The sequence below is a fragment of the Stegostoma tigrinum genome, chromosome 38 (assembly GCF_030684315.1).
Source record: "Stegostoma tigrinum isolate sSteTig4 chromosome 38, sSteTig4.hap1, whole genome shotgun sequence".
NCBI classification, from domain to species: domain Eukaryota; kingdom Metazoa; phylum Chordata; class Chondrichthyes; order Orectolobiformes; family Stegostomatidae; genus Stegostoma; species Stegostoma tigrinum.
In genome coordinates, this window is record NC_081391.1 from 10047767 (window position 1) to 10065431 (window position 17665).

At 46.7% G+C, this 17665-nt stretch overlaps 1 protein-coding gene across 3 annotated transcripts in view; it reads left to right on the plus strand.

Moving 5' to 3' along the window:
- Positions 1-17665, plus strand: part of LOC125447303 (caspase recruitment domain-containing protein 11-like) — a 113295-nt gene that overhangs the window by 81769 nt on the left and 13861 nt on the right. For all 3 annotated transcript variants that reach the window (XM_048521612.2, XM_048521614.2, XM_048521613.2), the window contains 8 exons: positions 1156-1208; positions 3307-3421; positions 5695-5830; positions 8584-8701; positions 11189-11414; positions 12526-12598; positions 13513-13633; positions 14695-14850. In XM_048521612.2, the coding sequence (XP_048377569.2) occupies positions 1156-1208; positions 3307-3421; positions 5695-5830; positions 8584-8701; positions 11189-11414; positions 12526-12598; positions 13513-13633; positions 14695-14850 (998 nt within the window). The remainder of the gene's footprint in view (positions 1-1155; positions 1209-3306; positions 3422-5694; positions 5831-8583; positions 8702-11188; positions 11415-12525; positions 12599-13512; positions 13634-14694; positions 14851-17665) is intronic.

Sequence of the window (17665 nt, forward strand, 5' to 3'; positions counted from 1 at the left end):
CCTGGTGATTGGTACAACACGATGGGTTGTACAACCACCTTCTGTGCTCTGACTATAAACCCAGGCCACCAACTTCTCTCTCCTTCTGGGCCCCGATTTCCAACAATTCCTGGGGTTGATTTTTGTAGCTTCAGATTCCCAGCGTCTCCATCTTGTATCACTACAGATTTATCCTGTCATCCTCATTCGCCTCAAACTTTCACCTCACCTTTTATCTTCCGAAACCTGAGCCAACAAAATGCCGTGCTCTGACCCACCTTTGCCTATTGGCTGTCTCAACCTTAGCACTGTTTTAGAATTTATTCAGGGGACATGGGTTTTGCTGACGAAGCCACCACTTGTTTCCATCCCTTTTGAACTGGCCGTTTTGCACAGCTATCTTGGAGGGCTGTGGGTCTGGAGTTATGTGTAGGCCAGACTGGGTAAGCGTAGCAAGCTTCCTACGCTAAAGGACATTAGTGACCCAGACTGGTGATTGCAACAACTGGCAATTGTTTCATGGATTACCGTTACTAAGACTGGCTTTCAATTCTGGATTCTTCCAGTTAATTTAGTTACCTTGGTGGGATTTGACCCAATTATTCATTAACCTGGATCAGTTAAGACTCTATTCACTGGAGTTTAGAGGAATCAGGGTGATTTCATAGAAACCCTGTAAAATTCTAAATGGACAAGACAGGGCAGATACAGAAAGGATGTTCCCAGAGGTGGGAGAATCCACGCCCAGGCAGTGCAGTTTAATGATAAGGAGCAGGCCATTTAGAACTGAGATGAGGAGAAATTTCTTCTCCCAGAGAGTTGGGAGCCTGTGGAATTCTCTGCTGCAGAAAGTGGTTGAGGCCAAAACATCGAATGTTTTCAAGGAGGAGTTAGATCTAGGTTTTAGGGCTAAAGAGATCAAAGGAGAGAAAGTGCGAACAGGGGACTGAGTTGGAAGATCAGCTATGATCTTGTCGAAGCAGGCTGATTGGTCTACTCCTGCTTCCATTGGCTACGTTTCTGTGTTAACCTGGGACCCTGGATTACTCGTCCTGTGACATCACTGTAACGCCACTTTCCCCTTTTAGATAATGTGTGAATTTGAAACGTGAGCCTTCACCGCAGTGTCTGAAGGAAAACCAAGTAACAATCTGCATTTATTTACTGTCCGTCCAGGTTTGAATCTTGGCCACTCAGCAGCTCGACGGAGAATGAGGACAGCAGTCCAGGTACTTGTCCTTTGCGCTGAATGCTTTGAGGATAAATGTGAACGGGTTGGGCTGAATGGCCTACTCCTGGGCTGTAAATTTGGTATAACGCGACGCAGCAATTTGTATAAATGTGAGACAGACTCTGGATATTTGATCAAAAATGAAGATTAAAGTGGGGAGCTTCTGTCGCCAAATACCACATGTGAACCAAGGCTATGGATGCAATAACAGAAAATATGGACCATCTTTCGAAATACAGTCAACACGAGGGGTGGGGCAGACACAGTTAGTGAAAGGACATTTTAAAGAATTCCTTCCAGATTATTTTTCATCCGTAATCCTCCCTTCTTTTGAGCGATGCGACCTTTCATCAGGTTAGACATCTTCAGCTCAGACCCTACTTTCACACCTACCTGGGAATGAATGTGAACAGCATTGTGGATGATACCACAGCACCTGAGCTGGAGTGGATTGAGAAAGCAGCTCTCCACCACCTTCTCAAGGCAACGGCTACTGGGTTAGAGTATAGCACCTGCATTCCACAAAGAGAACATGACCTGTACCAAACTGAACTCTGTATCAGAGATAATGGGAACTGCAGATGCTGGAGAATCCGAGATAACAAAGTGTGGAGCTGGATGAACACAGCAGGCCAAGCAGCACCACGTGAAGGATCTAGGCCCGAAACGTCAGCTTTTGTGCTCCTGAGATGCTGCTTGGTTTGCTGTGTTCATCCAGCTCCACACTTGGTTGTCCCAAACTGAACTCTAATGCACAGAGACAGCAAAGCAGTCCCATACCATTGTGTTTCATCCTCATTTTCAAATACCTCAAACCCTCGTCATCTCCACTCTCCTTTAGATTCATACAGATGTACAAAACTGACCTTTGGTCCAACTTATCCATACCAACCAGATACCCTAACTTAATCTTTCTGAAGAAGGGACCAGACCCGAAACGTCAGCTTTCCTGCTCCTATGACACTGCTTGGCCTGCTGTGTTCCTCCAGCTCCACACTGTGCTGTCTCAGATTCTGCAGCATCTGCAGTTCCTACTATCTCTAAATTAATCCAGTTCCATTTGCCAGCATTTGGCCCATGTCCCTGTAAACCCTTCCTATTCATGTACCCATCCAGATGCCTTTTAAATGTTGTAATTGTACCCACCTCCACCACTTCCTCTGGCACCACGTTCTATACATGCACCACCCTCTGCGTGAAAAAGTTGCCCCTTAGGTCCCTTGTAAATCTTTACCCTCTTGCCTTAAACCTATGTCCCTCTAGTTTTGGACTCCCCTACCTTGGGGAAAAGACCTTGACTATTCACCCTATCCATGCCCCTCATGATTTTATAAGGTCACCCCCTCAGCCTCCGATGCTCCAGGGAAAATAGCCCCAGCCCATTCAGCCTTTCCCTATAGCTCAAACCCTCCGACCCCAGCAACATGCTAGCAAATCTTTTTTTCTGAACCCTTTCAAGTTTCACGACATCTGTGATTCAACCAATTTACTTGTATGACTTCAAACATCTTGGACCTTTACAGAAACAAAAACAGAAATTGCTGGAGAAACTCAGCAGGTCTGGCAGCATCTGTGGAGAGAAAGCAGAGTTAACATTTGGGGGTCCAGTGACCCTTCTTCTGAACTTTAGAGTACCACAGTGGGCACATGGGGTTTGGATAGCTCAGTTAGAAAGCTGGCTTGTGAACCACTGTGTTGCCATATGCGTGGGGTCAATTCCTACATTGCCCAATGTTACCACAAAAATATCAACCTGACTCCTTATCTGAGGCACGCTGACCCTTGGGCTAAACCCTCTACCAGTTGTCCGTCCCTCTTCCTAATGGGAGAGTGGGACTGTGGTGGCTTAGTTTTACCTTTATTGCGCAGGTGGTCACAGCTAGAAGCAGCGTGCCTACCCTCCATCTTGAATTCTCGCTTTTTGTGTCAAGAGTCAGTCACTTGCCTTATTTAGCTCTGCTGACATACCGTAGCAATCAAGCAGTGTACGAGGATCTGTGATTGGACAAGCTTAAGCACACATGACGATGCCTTGGGCTGGTTTTACTTCATTAAAGGCGCTATATAAACGCAAAGTCCTTCCTTTCCTGATGAAGGTCACTTGCACAGCCTGTCCGTCTCTCCCAGTTTGTTTGGGGCCAGATTTCACCCGCTGTCAGAAGATCCCAGCTGTGTGGCCGTCAGTGATCAAGACAACAGAAATGATAAGAGGTGATTCAGCTTTTAATTTCTTTCCCTGAAGATTCCTTCAGCTTCTGAATTTTGGGCAGATGATTGAAAAGAAAAAAATAATCAAGTGAAAAGAACATTCAGGCAAACACTGCACATTACCCAGTGTTCCTGGCCTCATTATCAGTACCAAGTTTCTGTCTCAACCCTCTGCTTGTTTGAACACTGTTCATCTTTACAAGGCTCACTGTTGACTGTGCCTTTCTGTCACTGATCCCCTCCAACTCCCTCCTGTCCCCAATGTAATAGCTGGGTGGGGGGTGCACTCTCCACATGAGTAAGTCCCATTACTAACGGGCGATATTTCCAACTTGGGAGGCCTGTGTTTGTTGTCCGAACTCGACTGTGTTCACAGGGACAAAGTATGAAATCATTTCGAGTCACTAATATAGCAGCTAAAGTACACTGGCCTTCCAATCAATGTAGGGTGACTGGATAATGAGGGAACACAGAGATTGGGAAGGGAGGAAAGGGAGCGGAGTGGAGTGGGGCATTGAGGGGGAGGGGTGAAGAGAATGGTGAGGGGGGCACAGTGAGGGAGAGGTGAGTGACAGTCGTGGACGGGGAGGTGAGGGGGAAGGGTGAGGGGAGTGATGAGAGTGCATAGTGAGGGGGAGGTGAGGGGAAATGGCGAGAGGGAGGTGAGGGAGAGTTGTGAATGGGGGGGTTGAGGGAGTGGTGAGGGGGAAGGTGAGGGAGAGTTGTGAATGGGGGCGGTGAGGGGACATGGCAAGAGGGAGCTGAGGGAGAGTTGTGAACATGGAGGCGAAGGGGAGTGGTGAGGGGGAGGTGAGGGGGAGTTGTGAATGTGGAGGTGAAGGGGAGGGGTGTGGCGAATGAAGAGGAGAGTAGGTGAAGGGGCTGTAGTGATTCGAGCAGATAGCGAGGTGGTGAATAGTGATAGTTTGGGCGATGATGAGGAAGGAGGTGAGGGAAATGACGAGGGGATCAGAGAGTGGGGCACTGGGTGAGTCATGCAGACTGCGATGGGGTTCCAGCCTCCAACTGCTGTGTGCTGTGGGCATTCAGGGATAACCAGACCCAGGCCAGAGTGTCATCAGGAGATACTCTGTTAAGTTAAATCTCTTGCTCTGTCTCTTCTTAACATACTTTGAGAGTTTCTTCAACATTGAAGGCACTTTGTAAATACTCAGTCTACCGACGGCCCTGGTTGTTTTTGGTACTTGGGAGGACCTTACTTACATAAATGGTCTTTTCCTACTCTCTCTGTTAGGATCCTTGACTCTCTACTGCTTTTCCTGAGTGTTCTGACTCTCATTATGTGAAATATCTCAAGGTTCAGCTGGAATCACTTACTTTACCACCTATCATCACATGAGGGCCTTATAAATCCATGTTGTTGTTGGCACGCTGTTCAGCTAGTTGGGGCTTCACAATTGTGCCTCACCACTATCCTCCAGCAACATCCAGTAGACGTCACTGGAGAGCAACACAATGCAGGGGGAGTTTGTCGGACCTGGTTCCTTAGCCTGATGATCAAGGCCAGGAAGTTTCCAGACTGCCTACTGAGGAGCAATACTTCAACAATTCCCATTCCAAACACTTCCCGTGCAGCATATCATTCTGTAGTTCCCTTCCGTGCTCAGCTGGGCTGGGGAGCAAGTCTTCTCCCATGCCAGCAACAGCTATCCTCTGTAGCTGAGGTTTCTAAGGGAGCCCTTCCCTCACTCTCACCCTCTCTCCCTGCCTCTGGGATCAGTTTCCTCAGCTGCACAGTACGGGCTCTAGGCTGCCTTTGTATTTCAAATGCCAACACCAAACAGAGCTTCCACCAACCAAGACTCAAGGGCTGCCCTAAAGCTAACTTGTTCAGCGGCAAACTGAACAAAACCAGCATGTTACAGAGTCATTTAAGGCACAAAGGGAGGCCATTTGGCCCACTACATCCATGCAGAGCAATCCCATCCGGTCCACTCCCCATAGCCCCTGTAGGTTTATATTCTGTGTGTGTTTGCGCATGGGTGTGTGTGTGCATGTGTCTCTGCCTGTGTGTGCATCTGTGAGTGTCCATGTGTGTATGTGTGCGTGTGCACATTTGTGTGTGCTTATATGTGTGTGTGTATGCATGTATGTTACCATGTACGAGATGGTGCGTGCGTGCGCGTGTGTGTTTGTGTGTGTTAGTCTCAAATAGTCTCAAATTCCCAAGCTTTCCATTCCCCTGTGAAATGCCAATGAATGTTTCTCCTTTGCTGAAGGTGCTATAGAAATGCAAATTGTTCTTGTTGCCACAGGACGCATACTCTCTCCCTATCAATGCCTGATCTCACCAACACCATCAACAGCATCAAACATGGCTGTGATGATGCCTTCACCCCTGAGCCCAATGAATCTGCTACTTTCACCCAGGAGAGCTCCGAGCTGGATAAGGTAGGACTGTGGGATCAGGTATAATGCGGGTATGTCGGAATCTGGTCCCACCAGGCTGACCTGCCTTTCCGTTACGGATTGTTCCTCTGTGCACCGGTTATCTCGAACCCTGCTGCCCTTCTTAGATCTTTCAAATCAAGATGCATCAGTGAGGGGTCCAAATGCACTGTGACATCTCAGGGTTTTTGACTGAAGGGCCCCGATCAAAATGGATACATGAATCCACAAAGTCCATCTAAATAATAGTGTCGGAGAATAGACATAGGATGAAAATGCTGTACGCAATGAATATTTCAGTAATGCTTTAGAATAAGTCAGCCATGCCTCTGTTTTTAACACTCGTGCTTCTGGGTTAGGAGGTTCTAGATTCAAGGTAGGCCAACAGGAGGCTGGAAGAACGCAGCAGGCCAGGCAGCATCTAGAGGAGAGGTGCAGTCAATGTTTTGGGTATTACTCTTCTTCAGCACAGCCCTGAAGAAGGGGAATGCCCGAAATGTTGACTGCTCCTTTCCTGCAGATGCTTCCTGGCTTACTGTGTTCCTCCAGCCTCCTGTTGGCCTACCTTGAATTCCAACATCCGCAGTTTCTTTTGCCTCTAACCAGGTTCTAGATCCATTTTTCACTCTAAGTCTTGAATCAAAGGCAAGGTTGATGCCAAAGAAGTATTTTGTTGGCTGTGAAAGCGCTTTGATGCGTTGAATGGTTTGCAAAAACTTGCTTTTATAGCCAACAAACCACTTCTGAAGTATTGTGGCTGTAGCATTGTGAGAATTGGGGAGTCAGTGGCATGGTGTTATGTCATTGGCATGGTTGTTTACACCTGTGCTAATGCTCTGGGGACAGGGGTTTGAATCCCGCCGTAGCGGATTCTAATTTCAGTAAAAATGCCACATGAAAATAGCAACCAGGTAACCGGTGCTAGTTGTCTGGACAATTGTAAGCAGGAGGAGAGGTTGGAGAGGTTTTCCTTGGATTAGAGAAAGCTGAGGTGCGACATGATTGAGGTATACAAAATTGTGAGGAGTAGAGAGAGAGAGAGAGAGCATGTAGGCAGGAGGAACCTGTTTCCCTTGGTGGAGCATTCACAACTCAGGGATCGCAGAGAAATGACAGAAGGATAGAGGGGATACAAGGGAAGACCTTTTTTACACAGGGGCTGGCGGGTGTCTGCCTGATCTGCACCTTAAGTGCTGAAAGCTGCAGGGCTATGGGCCGCAAAATGGGGTTAGAAAGGGCATCCGGGTGTCTTTGGGTAAGTATAGACAAGATGGACCAAATGTACCCCCTGCCTTCTCTGCCGAATCATTTCTATGTCTGTATGGTCATAAAAAACTGGTTCACTAGGGAGTTTTGAGAAGATTTGTAGCTCAGGTTGAGGTTCAGGATGTAAGTTTGCTCGCTGAGCTGGAAGGTTAGTTTTCAGACGTTTTGACACCATTCTAGGTAACATCATCAGTGAGCCTCCAATGAAGCGCTGGTGTTATGTCCTACTTTCTATTTATCTGTTTAGGTTTCCTTGGGTTGGTGATGTCATTTCCTGCATTGGTGATTTCATTTCCTGTTCTTTTTCTCAGAGGATGGTAGAGTGTCTGGTTCACCCTTTTAGAGAATGATGTCAGTAACTCATATGGCCCTAACGAGCCTCTCAGGTAAAATATTACTGTACCTAGATTTCTGGAAGGTGTTCCACTGGGTACCACACCATAGGTTGCCATATAAAACAAGAACTCGTGTTGGGGATGGAGAGAGAATTGGTTGGCTAATAGGCAGCAGTGGGTGGGTATAAATGGTCACATTAATTTTTGTGCAATCCTCTTAAAAACATGATTGCAGAAGATGAGATTTAAGGGGGTAAGTGCTTGAAGACCAGCCTGGGCTAGATAGGCTGAAGGGTCTCTTTCGGTGCTGACAGCTTCTATAGTGGCGAGTGGTGTACCATGGGGATCAGCGTTGGGAACCTCCATTTTCACAATTTTCATCAATAATGTGGTTGAAACGACCAAATGCATAGCAGCAAAGTGGACTGAATGTTGCAGAAGAAAGTGAAGAGGACATAAGGAGACCTGCGAAGGGATATAGATAGGTTCAGTGAGTGGGCAGTGATTTGAATGCTGCACAATAATGGGAAATCCATGTTAACAACATTGATGTAATGGCCAAGAAGGCACACAGCGCCTCTTCTTCCACAGGAGGCTATGGAAATTCAGCATGTCCATAAGGACCCTTACCAGCTTTTACAGATGCACCACAGAAAGTATTCTATCTGGATGCATCTCGGCTTGGTACGATAACTGCTCTGCTCAGATCTGTAAGAAACTACAGAGAGTTGTGAAAGCAGCCCGGACCATCACACAAGCCAACCATCCATCCATCCATTTACATTTCTCGTTGCTACAGAAAGGCTGCAAACATCATCAAAGACCAATCCCTCCCCTGTTATAGTCGCTTCCAACCTCTTCCATTGGGCCGTGTTGTGTTGACAGAAGGGGGAAGAAAAAAATCAACCAATCAGATTGGGCTGCATTGAAGCCCAGAGGTGAAAGGTTAAACTTCCGACCCCTGAACCGACTCAATCCTGAAGGTCAGAAGTCACACAGCACCTGGTTATAGTCCAGCAGTCTGTTTGAAATCACAAGCTTTTGGAGCGCTGCTCCTTCGACAAGTGAAGTGTCTGCTGTAACCTGGTGTCATGTGACTTCTGACTTAGTCCACCCCAGTGTCAATCCTCAAGCGCATTTGAATCTTTTTCCCAGCTGGAAGACGAGACAAGGCACAGAATATCACGGCGCAACTGTACCAGGAAGGGCATGCAGTGGAACGTCAGGAAGAGCTGTGCGGCAGATCCCCTCGGAAACCAGCAGAACGAAGAAGGTGAGTGAGAACAGATAAATGGACAGCTCGGAGTGTGGTAGGTGTGCGGCTGGCCGTAGTGTCTAACAGGCTTGTGTGGTATGGAAGGAGAACATTCCTGGTTTAGACTCCGCGCTGTTGAAAACATAATTCTCAGGATGCCTTGAAGAAAGCTTTCGGAGATCCAGCCACTGTACATCCTTCCTGCTCTAGTGGCCGTCCCTTCAGCAGCTGGTTCACCAAATTTTGTAATTCCATCCTTAAGCATTTCCATTTCTCCAACTCACTCACTCCCTTTAAAGACCCTCCTTAGCCCAAAATCTACGGCAAAATCCTAATGTAGCTCTGTGTTAATTTCTGCCGTAATTATAGAACTGTTTCAATGTTGAAAGGTGCTGTACAAATCCAAGCTGGGGTGGCCCAGTGGTTAGCACTGCAGCCTCACAGCATCAGGGACACGGGCTCAATCCCAGCCTTGGGTGACTGTCTGTGTGGGGTTTGCGTGGTCTCTCTGTGTGAATTTCCTCTGGTTTCCTCACATTGTCCAAAGATGGGCAGGTTAGGCTGTGCTAAATTGCCCTGTAGTGTGCAGTTTGGGTGGGTTAGCCATGGGAGATATAGGGATGGGGTAGGTCTGGCTGGGATGCTCTTCACAGGGATAATGTGTTCTCAATGGGCTGAATGGCCTGCTCCCACACTGTGAATTCTACGATTTGCACTGTGAGGCCTCTTCAGTAGTGGGCAGTCGGTCACCTCTTTTCCTCAGTGTTGTGACAATTGGACCACACATAACAGTCCCCAATCTAACCCTAACCCTAGATCCTATCTGATTTCAGATGTGAGCCCGTTAAATCTTTCAACTCCCAGGTGAAAAGGATTCGTCAGGTCCCCTTGACCCATTGACCCATTCCCTTGGTCGCTTGTAAAAAGATTAGTTACTAAACCCAGTCTCAAATGAACTGATGTTTTTAAAAGGGTCAATTTCACTGGACTTCCTTAAATTAACATAAGGCCATCGGAGTAGAAGTAGGCTATTCAGTCCATCAAGTCTGCTCTGCCGTTAAAGGTGATTTTGGCTGATCTGATAATCCTCCACTCCATTTTTCTGCCTTTTCTCCGTAGCTTTATTCCATTTTCTTGATTGTTAAGGGGATCAAAGTTTACCAGGAGAAAGTGGGAATATGGAGGTTGAGAAACTTATCAGCTATGATTGAAAGGTGGAGCAGACTCGATGGGCTGAATGGCCTAATTTCTCCTTCTTTGCCTTATGGTCTTCTAACTCTTGATTCCCTTCCTGATTAAAACTCTGTCTGTGTCAGCCTTGGGTGTAGTTAAACAGCCCTCTGCTCTAAAGAAGGTGGGCGGAGGGAGAACAGCACGATACAGGTGAAATGCAGGTTAGAAAAGATGGTGAGTCCAAAAAACATCAGAGTAAATAAAAGAAATGTGGGTCAGTCTCTGAGTCTATCTTGAAGAGCAGGTACTGTTGTGGTCTTAGATAACAAAGTGTGGAGCTGGATGAACACAGCAGGCCAAGCAGCATCTCAGGAGCACAAAAGCTGACGTTTCAGGCCTACACCCTTCTTCAGAGATGAAGGGTCTCTGATGAAGGGTCTAGGCCTGAAATATCAGCTTTTGTGCTCCTGAGATGCTGCTTGGCCTGCTGTGTTCATCCAGCTCCAACACTTTGTTATCTTGGATTCTCCAGCATCTGCAGTTCCCACTATCACTGTTGTGGTCTTCATTGGATGATGCCATCAGGGTTGTTTTTGGCAGGTTCATACTTGCCTTTTCAGATTGTTGCAAATTCCGTTTGGTTAATCCCGATGAGTTTCAGCATTGAATGAGAGAGACATGGAGGGGCCTTCAGTCGGGATGCCTTCGTGGTTAGCACTGCAGCCTCACAACCGCGGGGACCTGGGTTCAATCCCACTCTCAGGTGACTGTCTGTGTGGAGTTTGCACATTCTCCCCGTGTGGGTTTCCTCCCACAGATCATATCTGTGTGTGTTTCCTGCTCTGTTTAGACTAGGTGGATTGGCTGTGGGTCAATTGCACATAGTGCCCAGGTAAAGCCACTTTTTTTAAAATGAACCCTTACAGTATGGAAGCAGACCATTCGGCCCATCGAGTCCACACCAACCCTCCAAAAACATCCCACTCAGTTCCCTACAATTCCCATGGCTAACCCATCTAGCCAGCACATCCCTGGATATTACGGGCAATTTCCCCATGGCCAATCCACCTTAACCTGCACATCTGTGGACTGTGGGAGGAAACCAGAGCACCCGGAGGAAACCCACACAGACCTGGGGAGAATGTGCAAACTCCACACAGACGGTCGCTTGAGGGTGGAATCGAACCCGGGTCCCTGGCACTGTGAGGCAGCAGTGCTAACCACTGAGCCATCGTGCCACCCAGCTAGTCTACCCCTCCCACTGCATTCCATGTTTTGTCATGGTCATGCACTATGCAGTAACTCTTCTCCCACACTGGTTCGGCCTTCCAGGTTGTAGGAGGATGGAGCAAGTCTTGGAAGAAGATGGCTCGTTCTACATCCGGGTCAATTTGAACATCCTTGGCCATGTGGATAACTGCTCGCTGCAGGTGAAGTGTGATGAGATCTTGCACATCCTGGATACTGGCCAACACACCAAATACGAGTGGCTTTGTGCTCGAGTTGACCCGTTTACCAAGAAGGACCTGGAACGTGGAACCATCCCCAGCTACAGCAGGTAGAGTACGGGCTACTCAGTAAATACAACCACGTTGCATCGGGAAAGGCGAGGGCAGATAAATAAAGGCAAAACATTGCAGATGCTGCAAGAGTGCAGAGAAAACGCTAGCGAAATTACGCAGGCCTGGCAGCATCTGAGGAGACCACGTGCAGAAGTAACATTTCAAATCTGGTATGACGCTTCTTCCAAACAGTTCTGATGAAGTGTCACTGGACTCAAATGTTTTTCTCTTCTCAGACGCTGCCAGACCTGCTGAGTAACTAGCCAACCTCAATCTGGCAGTGGGCTAGGTAGGTCATTTTGACTGGATGCCCGGCAAAGCCATAGCTTGAGAATTAGGGACAGACCTTTCAGGAGAAACGTTAGGAAGCGCTTCTGCACACACGGAGTGTGATATAAGTTTAGAAATCTCTTCCACAATCAGCAGTGGATGCTGGATCAGTTGTTAGTTTGAAATCTGAGACAGATAAGGTTTTGTTCAGCAGAGGTGTTAAGGGATATGGGCTGAGGGCAGGTACGTGGAGTTAGGCCATAGATCTGCCATGATCTCATTGAATGGTGGAACAGGCTCAAGGGGCTGAATGTCCTGCACCAGGTCCAATGTTCTTCTGAGGACACCACTTATCTCCTGGAAGATTACTGATAAATCTCCCATGTGATAAAGGATTCTTAAAGCGGAGGGAGAGGGAAAAGTACAAGGCAGGGGGAGGCAATGGCCTCATGGTATTATCACTGGACTGTTAATCAGAGACCCAGATAACGTTCTGGGGACGCAGGTTCGAATCGTGCCGCGGCAGAAGTAAATAAAAATATCTGGAAGTAAGAATCTAAGGATGACAATGAATCCATTATCTTTTGTCAAGAAAAACCCATCTGGTTCACTAATGCCCTTTTAGGGAGGGAAACTGCCATCCTTACCTGGTCTGGCCCTACATGTGACTCCAGACCCACAGCAATGTAGTTGACTCATAACTGCTCTCTGGGCAATTCGAGATGGGCAATAAATGCTGCCTGGTCAGCGGCATCCTCATCCCGTGAATAAATAAAGAAGAAAAATAATCTTGATTATCATGAGACAAAGTTGCCTTCAATGGTGTATCTCTTTCAGAGCTTACCAGCTCCTCCTGCTTAAAATCTACGCGCTGACCGCCAATGTTCGGGAGAAAGAGAGGGAGAAAAAGGTATGGAGTTAACAACTCTATTTATTGTACTTGGATTACGCCAGCAGTTGTATTTATGTATCAAGTAATGTAGCTAATGGACCTTATTTGATGAGATAATGTTACCTCTCAGGGCAATAATAATAACTAATATTGAAAGCTCAGAATCATTGGGCAAAGAAAGAGGTCTTTTGATCCAGGCAAAGGAATCCAGTCAGCCCCACTCCAATCAGCATGGAAACAGACCCTTCGGCCCAACCAGTCCATGCCAACCATAATCCCAAACTAAACTAGTCCCACCTGCTGGCTCCTGGCCCATATCCCTCCAAACCTTTCCTATTCATGTACTTATCCAAATGTCTTTTAAACGTCGTAATTGCACCCTCATCCACCACTTCCTTTAGAGGCTCATTGTGCACACGAGCCACCTTCTGTGTAAAATAGTTGCCTGTCATGCCTTTTTCTTAAATCTCTCTCATCTCCCCTGAAAAATGTGCCTCCTAGTCTTGAAAACCCCAACTTGGAGAAAGAACAACTACCATTAACTCTATCTATCCTCCTGATTATTTTATAAACTTCTATGCCTCTCAGCCTCCTAAGCTTCAGTAAAAAAAATAGTCCCAGCCTATCCAAGCTTTCTTTATAACTCAAACTTTCCATACCTGGCAACATCCTGGTAAATCTCTTTTGAACCCTCTCTGGTTTAATAATATCCTTCCTATAACTGGGCGACTGCAACTGGATACAGTGTTGCAGAAGAGGCCTCACCAATGTCCTGTACAACCTCAATGTGACTTCTCGATTCCCATCACCCAGTGAATTTTAAAATCATTAACCAACTTACTTCCTGATTGTAAGTTTAGATGTGCTGATGATGAGATGTGAGAATTCTCTCCTCACTGTTCCACTGCTTTCTTCTTTTGCGTTTTCTCAAGTTTATGAAGAACAATGTCAAAGTGAAGAAGGTGTGCTCTGATCGAGTGAGGATTGTGCCTGCCAGTCTCCCCCAGTATCTGCCCAGTGCCAGTAACCCATCTCTCAGATCCTGGCATGAAAGTGAGTCAAGTCTAATGAACAATTTCTGAAGTAGTGTCCAGACCCGAAATGTCAGCTTTCCTGCTCCTCTGATGCTGCTTGGCCTGCTGTGTTCCTCCAGCTCTACACCTTGTTATCTCAGATTCTCCAGTATCGGCAGCTCCTACTATCCCTAATGAACAATTCCTCTGTGTTTAGTAGATCGTTTGTGTCTTTAGTTGTAGCAAAGTGCACAGAATCCTTGCGTCCTCTGTTAGGAAATGTTTCTAGGATTAGCCGTCCCACTGCTGAGATCCATTTTATTTCTCACTCTTTACTGAAATATGGCTCACTTGTGTATTCTGGAATCTGGCTCCATTGTCTTTCCCAGTGGATATGTGAAATTCCTCATTGAAATATGAGTTCAAACAGGAGATGCAAATTTCTTAAAGTGTGGGACAGCCAATGCCTTTTAGACAAAGTGATTATTTCAGTTCGGATGGTTTGTTTATTCCATGTTGGTTTCATGAACTTGCCTCAAACTTCAGTGATTACTTTGTTAGGCCCATACTTCATCCTTTTCAAGAAGCATTTCAGTCCACGGAGGTCTCAGGTATTAAAATTTGACAGCGGAAATTTTGAAAGTTGGTCAGCGGCATTTGACCCCTGTCCTGGGTGACTTCTCTGTGATAAGCAGCACCAGTGCAGAAACTGGGAGTCAGGGCAAATTGCCGATTTCCCCAAAACTGCTCAACAGACAAAAATGCAGCGTGACCTTTGTAGCTGGAAGAAAACGAACCAGAGATTACTTTGAGTCCACAGATAAGCAGTGGAGTTCCTGAAGGAAAGCTGTAGGCGCGAGGGACAGTGTTTAACATAGAACATAGAACAATACAGCGCAGAACAGGCCCTTCGGCCCTTGATGTTACACCGACCTGTGAACTAATCTAAGCCCCTTCTCCTACACTATCCCATCATCATCCATATGCTTATCCATGGATTGTTTAAATCCAAAAGTGGGCATTGCCCATGAGCCCTGCAGATGTTTTGGGGAAGGGGAGCTTGTATTCCTTTGAAATTAGTGATATCCGCTTGCATTCCAGATAAGGATGAAAAGATCCTGCCATACAGCCTGGTTCAGCCAATCACTGTCCACCAAAAAAGGCCGGTTATCATCATGCCTACAGAGTTGGCCAAAGCTTTGATGGACTGTCTACTCCAGGCTCCACCTGCATCAGACTTCAGTATGGTGCAGCCAGGTATGTACAACCTCTTCCCGCGGAGAGGCCATTTGGCCCATCTTTGACAGCACCATCCAACAGCGACCCACCACCCTCCTCTTGTCCAATAACCCTGCAATCGTTTCTGTTTCGGTTGCTTACTAGATTCCCTTTTGGAAGTTTATTTTTTGAGAGCTAGGAGCAGGAGCAGGCCATTCAGCCCTTCGAGCCTGCTCTGCCATTTGGTACGATCACGGCTCATCTCGCCCTCCACTCCACTTTCCCGCCCGCTCCAAAACCCATCGACCCATTACTAATTAAAAATCTATCTCCTCCTTAAATTTACTCAATATCTCAGCATCCGCCGCACTCTAGGGGAGGGAATTTCCACAGATTCACGACTCTTTAATAGAAGTAATTTCTCCTCATTTCTGTTTTAAATCTCTCTTAAAACTATGACTCCTCATTCTCGATTGTCCCACATAAAGAAACGTTGCTTTCTATATCGACGCTACCAACCCCTTTAGTGTCTTCCATACCTCGATTACCTCTCCTCGCTCTAAACTCTACAGGGTATCTGAAAATTGCTCAATCTCTCAGTCCTTGAATCTATCCTTCAGTGAATTGTAGATCAATAACTCATAATGCATCACACGTTTGCAGACATTAGCTGAGTGGTATTATTGCTAGCCTGTTAATCCAGAGAGCCAGGTAACTTTCTGAAGACCTGGGTTCAAATCCCTCCATGGCAGATGGTGGAATTTGAATGCAATTAAAATATCTGGAGTTAAGAACCTGGGGCAGCATGGTGGCTCAGTGGGTTAGCACTTCTGCTGGTTTCAATCCCCAGCCTTGGGCGACTGTCTGTGTGGAGTTTGCATATTCTCCCTGTGTCTGCGTGGGTTTCCTCCGTGTGCTCCGGTTTCCTCCCGCAGTCCAAAGATTTGCAGGTTGGGGTGGATTGGCCATGTTTAATTACCCATAGTGCTCAGGGATGTGCAGGTTAGGGTGGATTGGCCATGTTTAATTACCCATAGTGCCCAGGGATTTGCAGGTTAGGGTGGATTGGCCATGTTTAATTACCCATAGTGCCCAGGGATTTGCAGGTTAGGGTGGGTTGGCCATGTTTAATTACCCCTAGTGCCCAGGGATGTGCAGGTTAGGGTGGGTTGGCCGTGCTAAATTACCCATAGTGTCCAGGGATGTGTAGGTTAGGGTGGATGGGCCATGTTTAATTACCCATAGTGCCTAGGGATGTGCAGGTTAGGGTGGATTGGCCATGTTTAATTACCCATAGTGCCCAGGGATGTGCAGGTTAGGGTGGGTTGGCCATGGGAAATTGTCCTGTTGTGTCCAATTTGCCAGTTGGGTGGGTTAGCCATGGGAAATATGTGGTTAGGGGATGGGCTTGTGTGGACTTATTGGGCAGAATGGCCTGTCTCCACACTGTGAGAATTCTATGACTTTTATGGATTCTATAATTTACTGAGTAAGCAATAAAGTGCTAAATTTCACGTGAATCCTTGGAAATTAATTTTACTTTGTCTTCTTCGGTTACTGACCTAGCTGCCGGTGGAATACCCATGTATTCTCACCTCTGATTGAGTCTTCTAGGAGCTGCCTCTAATCTGAGGAACATAGGAAACAGGAGGTTGACTTGACCATTCAGCTTGCCGTTCAATATTTCTTTTCCCACCCAAAATCATAGAGTCCCTGCCTCAAAAACAGAAGTTTCTGGAAAAGCTCAGCAGATCTGGCAGCGTTTGTGAAGAACAGAAATCAAAGTTAATGTTTCATGTCTGGTCACTGGTCCAGTTTTGGCTTTTACATAGAATCCCTGCAGTGTGGAAGCAGGCCATTCAATCTGCACCATCCCTCTGAAGGGCATCCCGCCCAGACACACCCCATCCCCATAATTCTGTGTTTCCATTGCCACAGTGTGGATGAACGCAGCAGGTCAAGCACCATCAGAGGAGCAGGAAAGTTAACATTTCAGATCGGGACCCTTCATCAGGGCTCCATTTCCTGTGGCCAATCCACCCTAACCTGCACATCTTCGGACTGTGGGAGGAAACTGGAGCACCTGGAGGAAACCCACTTAGACACAGGGAGAATGTGCAAACTCTACACAGTCACCAGAGTGTGGAATCAAACCCAGATTCCTGCTGCTGTGAGTCAGCAGTGCTAGTCACTGTGTCACTGCCTCCCCTAGTATCTTATGATGCCCTGAGAGACCAAAAATCTATCTATCTGGAACCGTAAGTCTATTCAGCGATGAAACATCTAAAACTCTGATGTCCAGAGAATTCCAAAGATTCACAACCCCTTGAATGAAGATTCTTCTCCTTACCTCAGTGCTAAAAGATTGATCCCTTATCCTGAAACTGTCTCTTGTAGCTTTCCTAACCAAGGGAAGTGACTTCTCAGTCTCAAATCTCTCACTGTTACCCTTCAATCCTCTCCCTCGTACTGAACTCTCCGACCAAGCACTCAGTCCTCAAACCTCCTATTGCCTTGTGTGGCTCAGTGTTTTCTTTGTTTTGGAACATCCTATTAGGTGCAATAGAAATGTAAGTTGTTATACTGCGCTCTAGCGAGAGAGACAGTCACATTCGTGTGATGCCTTGCATGGCTTTGGGATGTTCCAAAACGCTGGTCTGCCAATTGCTTTCAGTGTTGTCCTGCAGGAAATACCAGTACCATACTGTGCAAAGGCAGATCCCATAAACAGCAATGAGATAGCAACCAGACTATTTAATGTTAGGGACAAATGTTGGCCCAGGTCACCAGAATGAAGCCTTCTCCTTTGAAATAATAGCATTTACACCACTCAAGGAAGCATGGAGCGCATAGT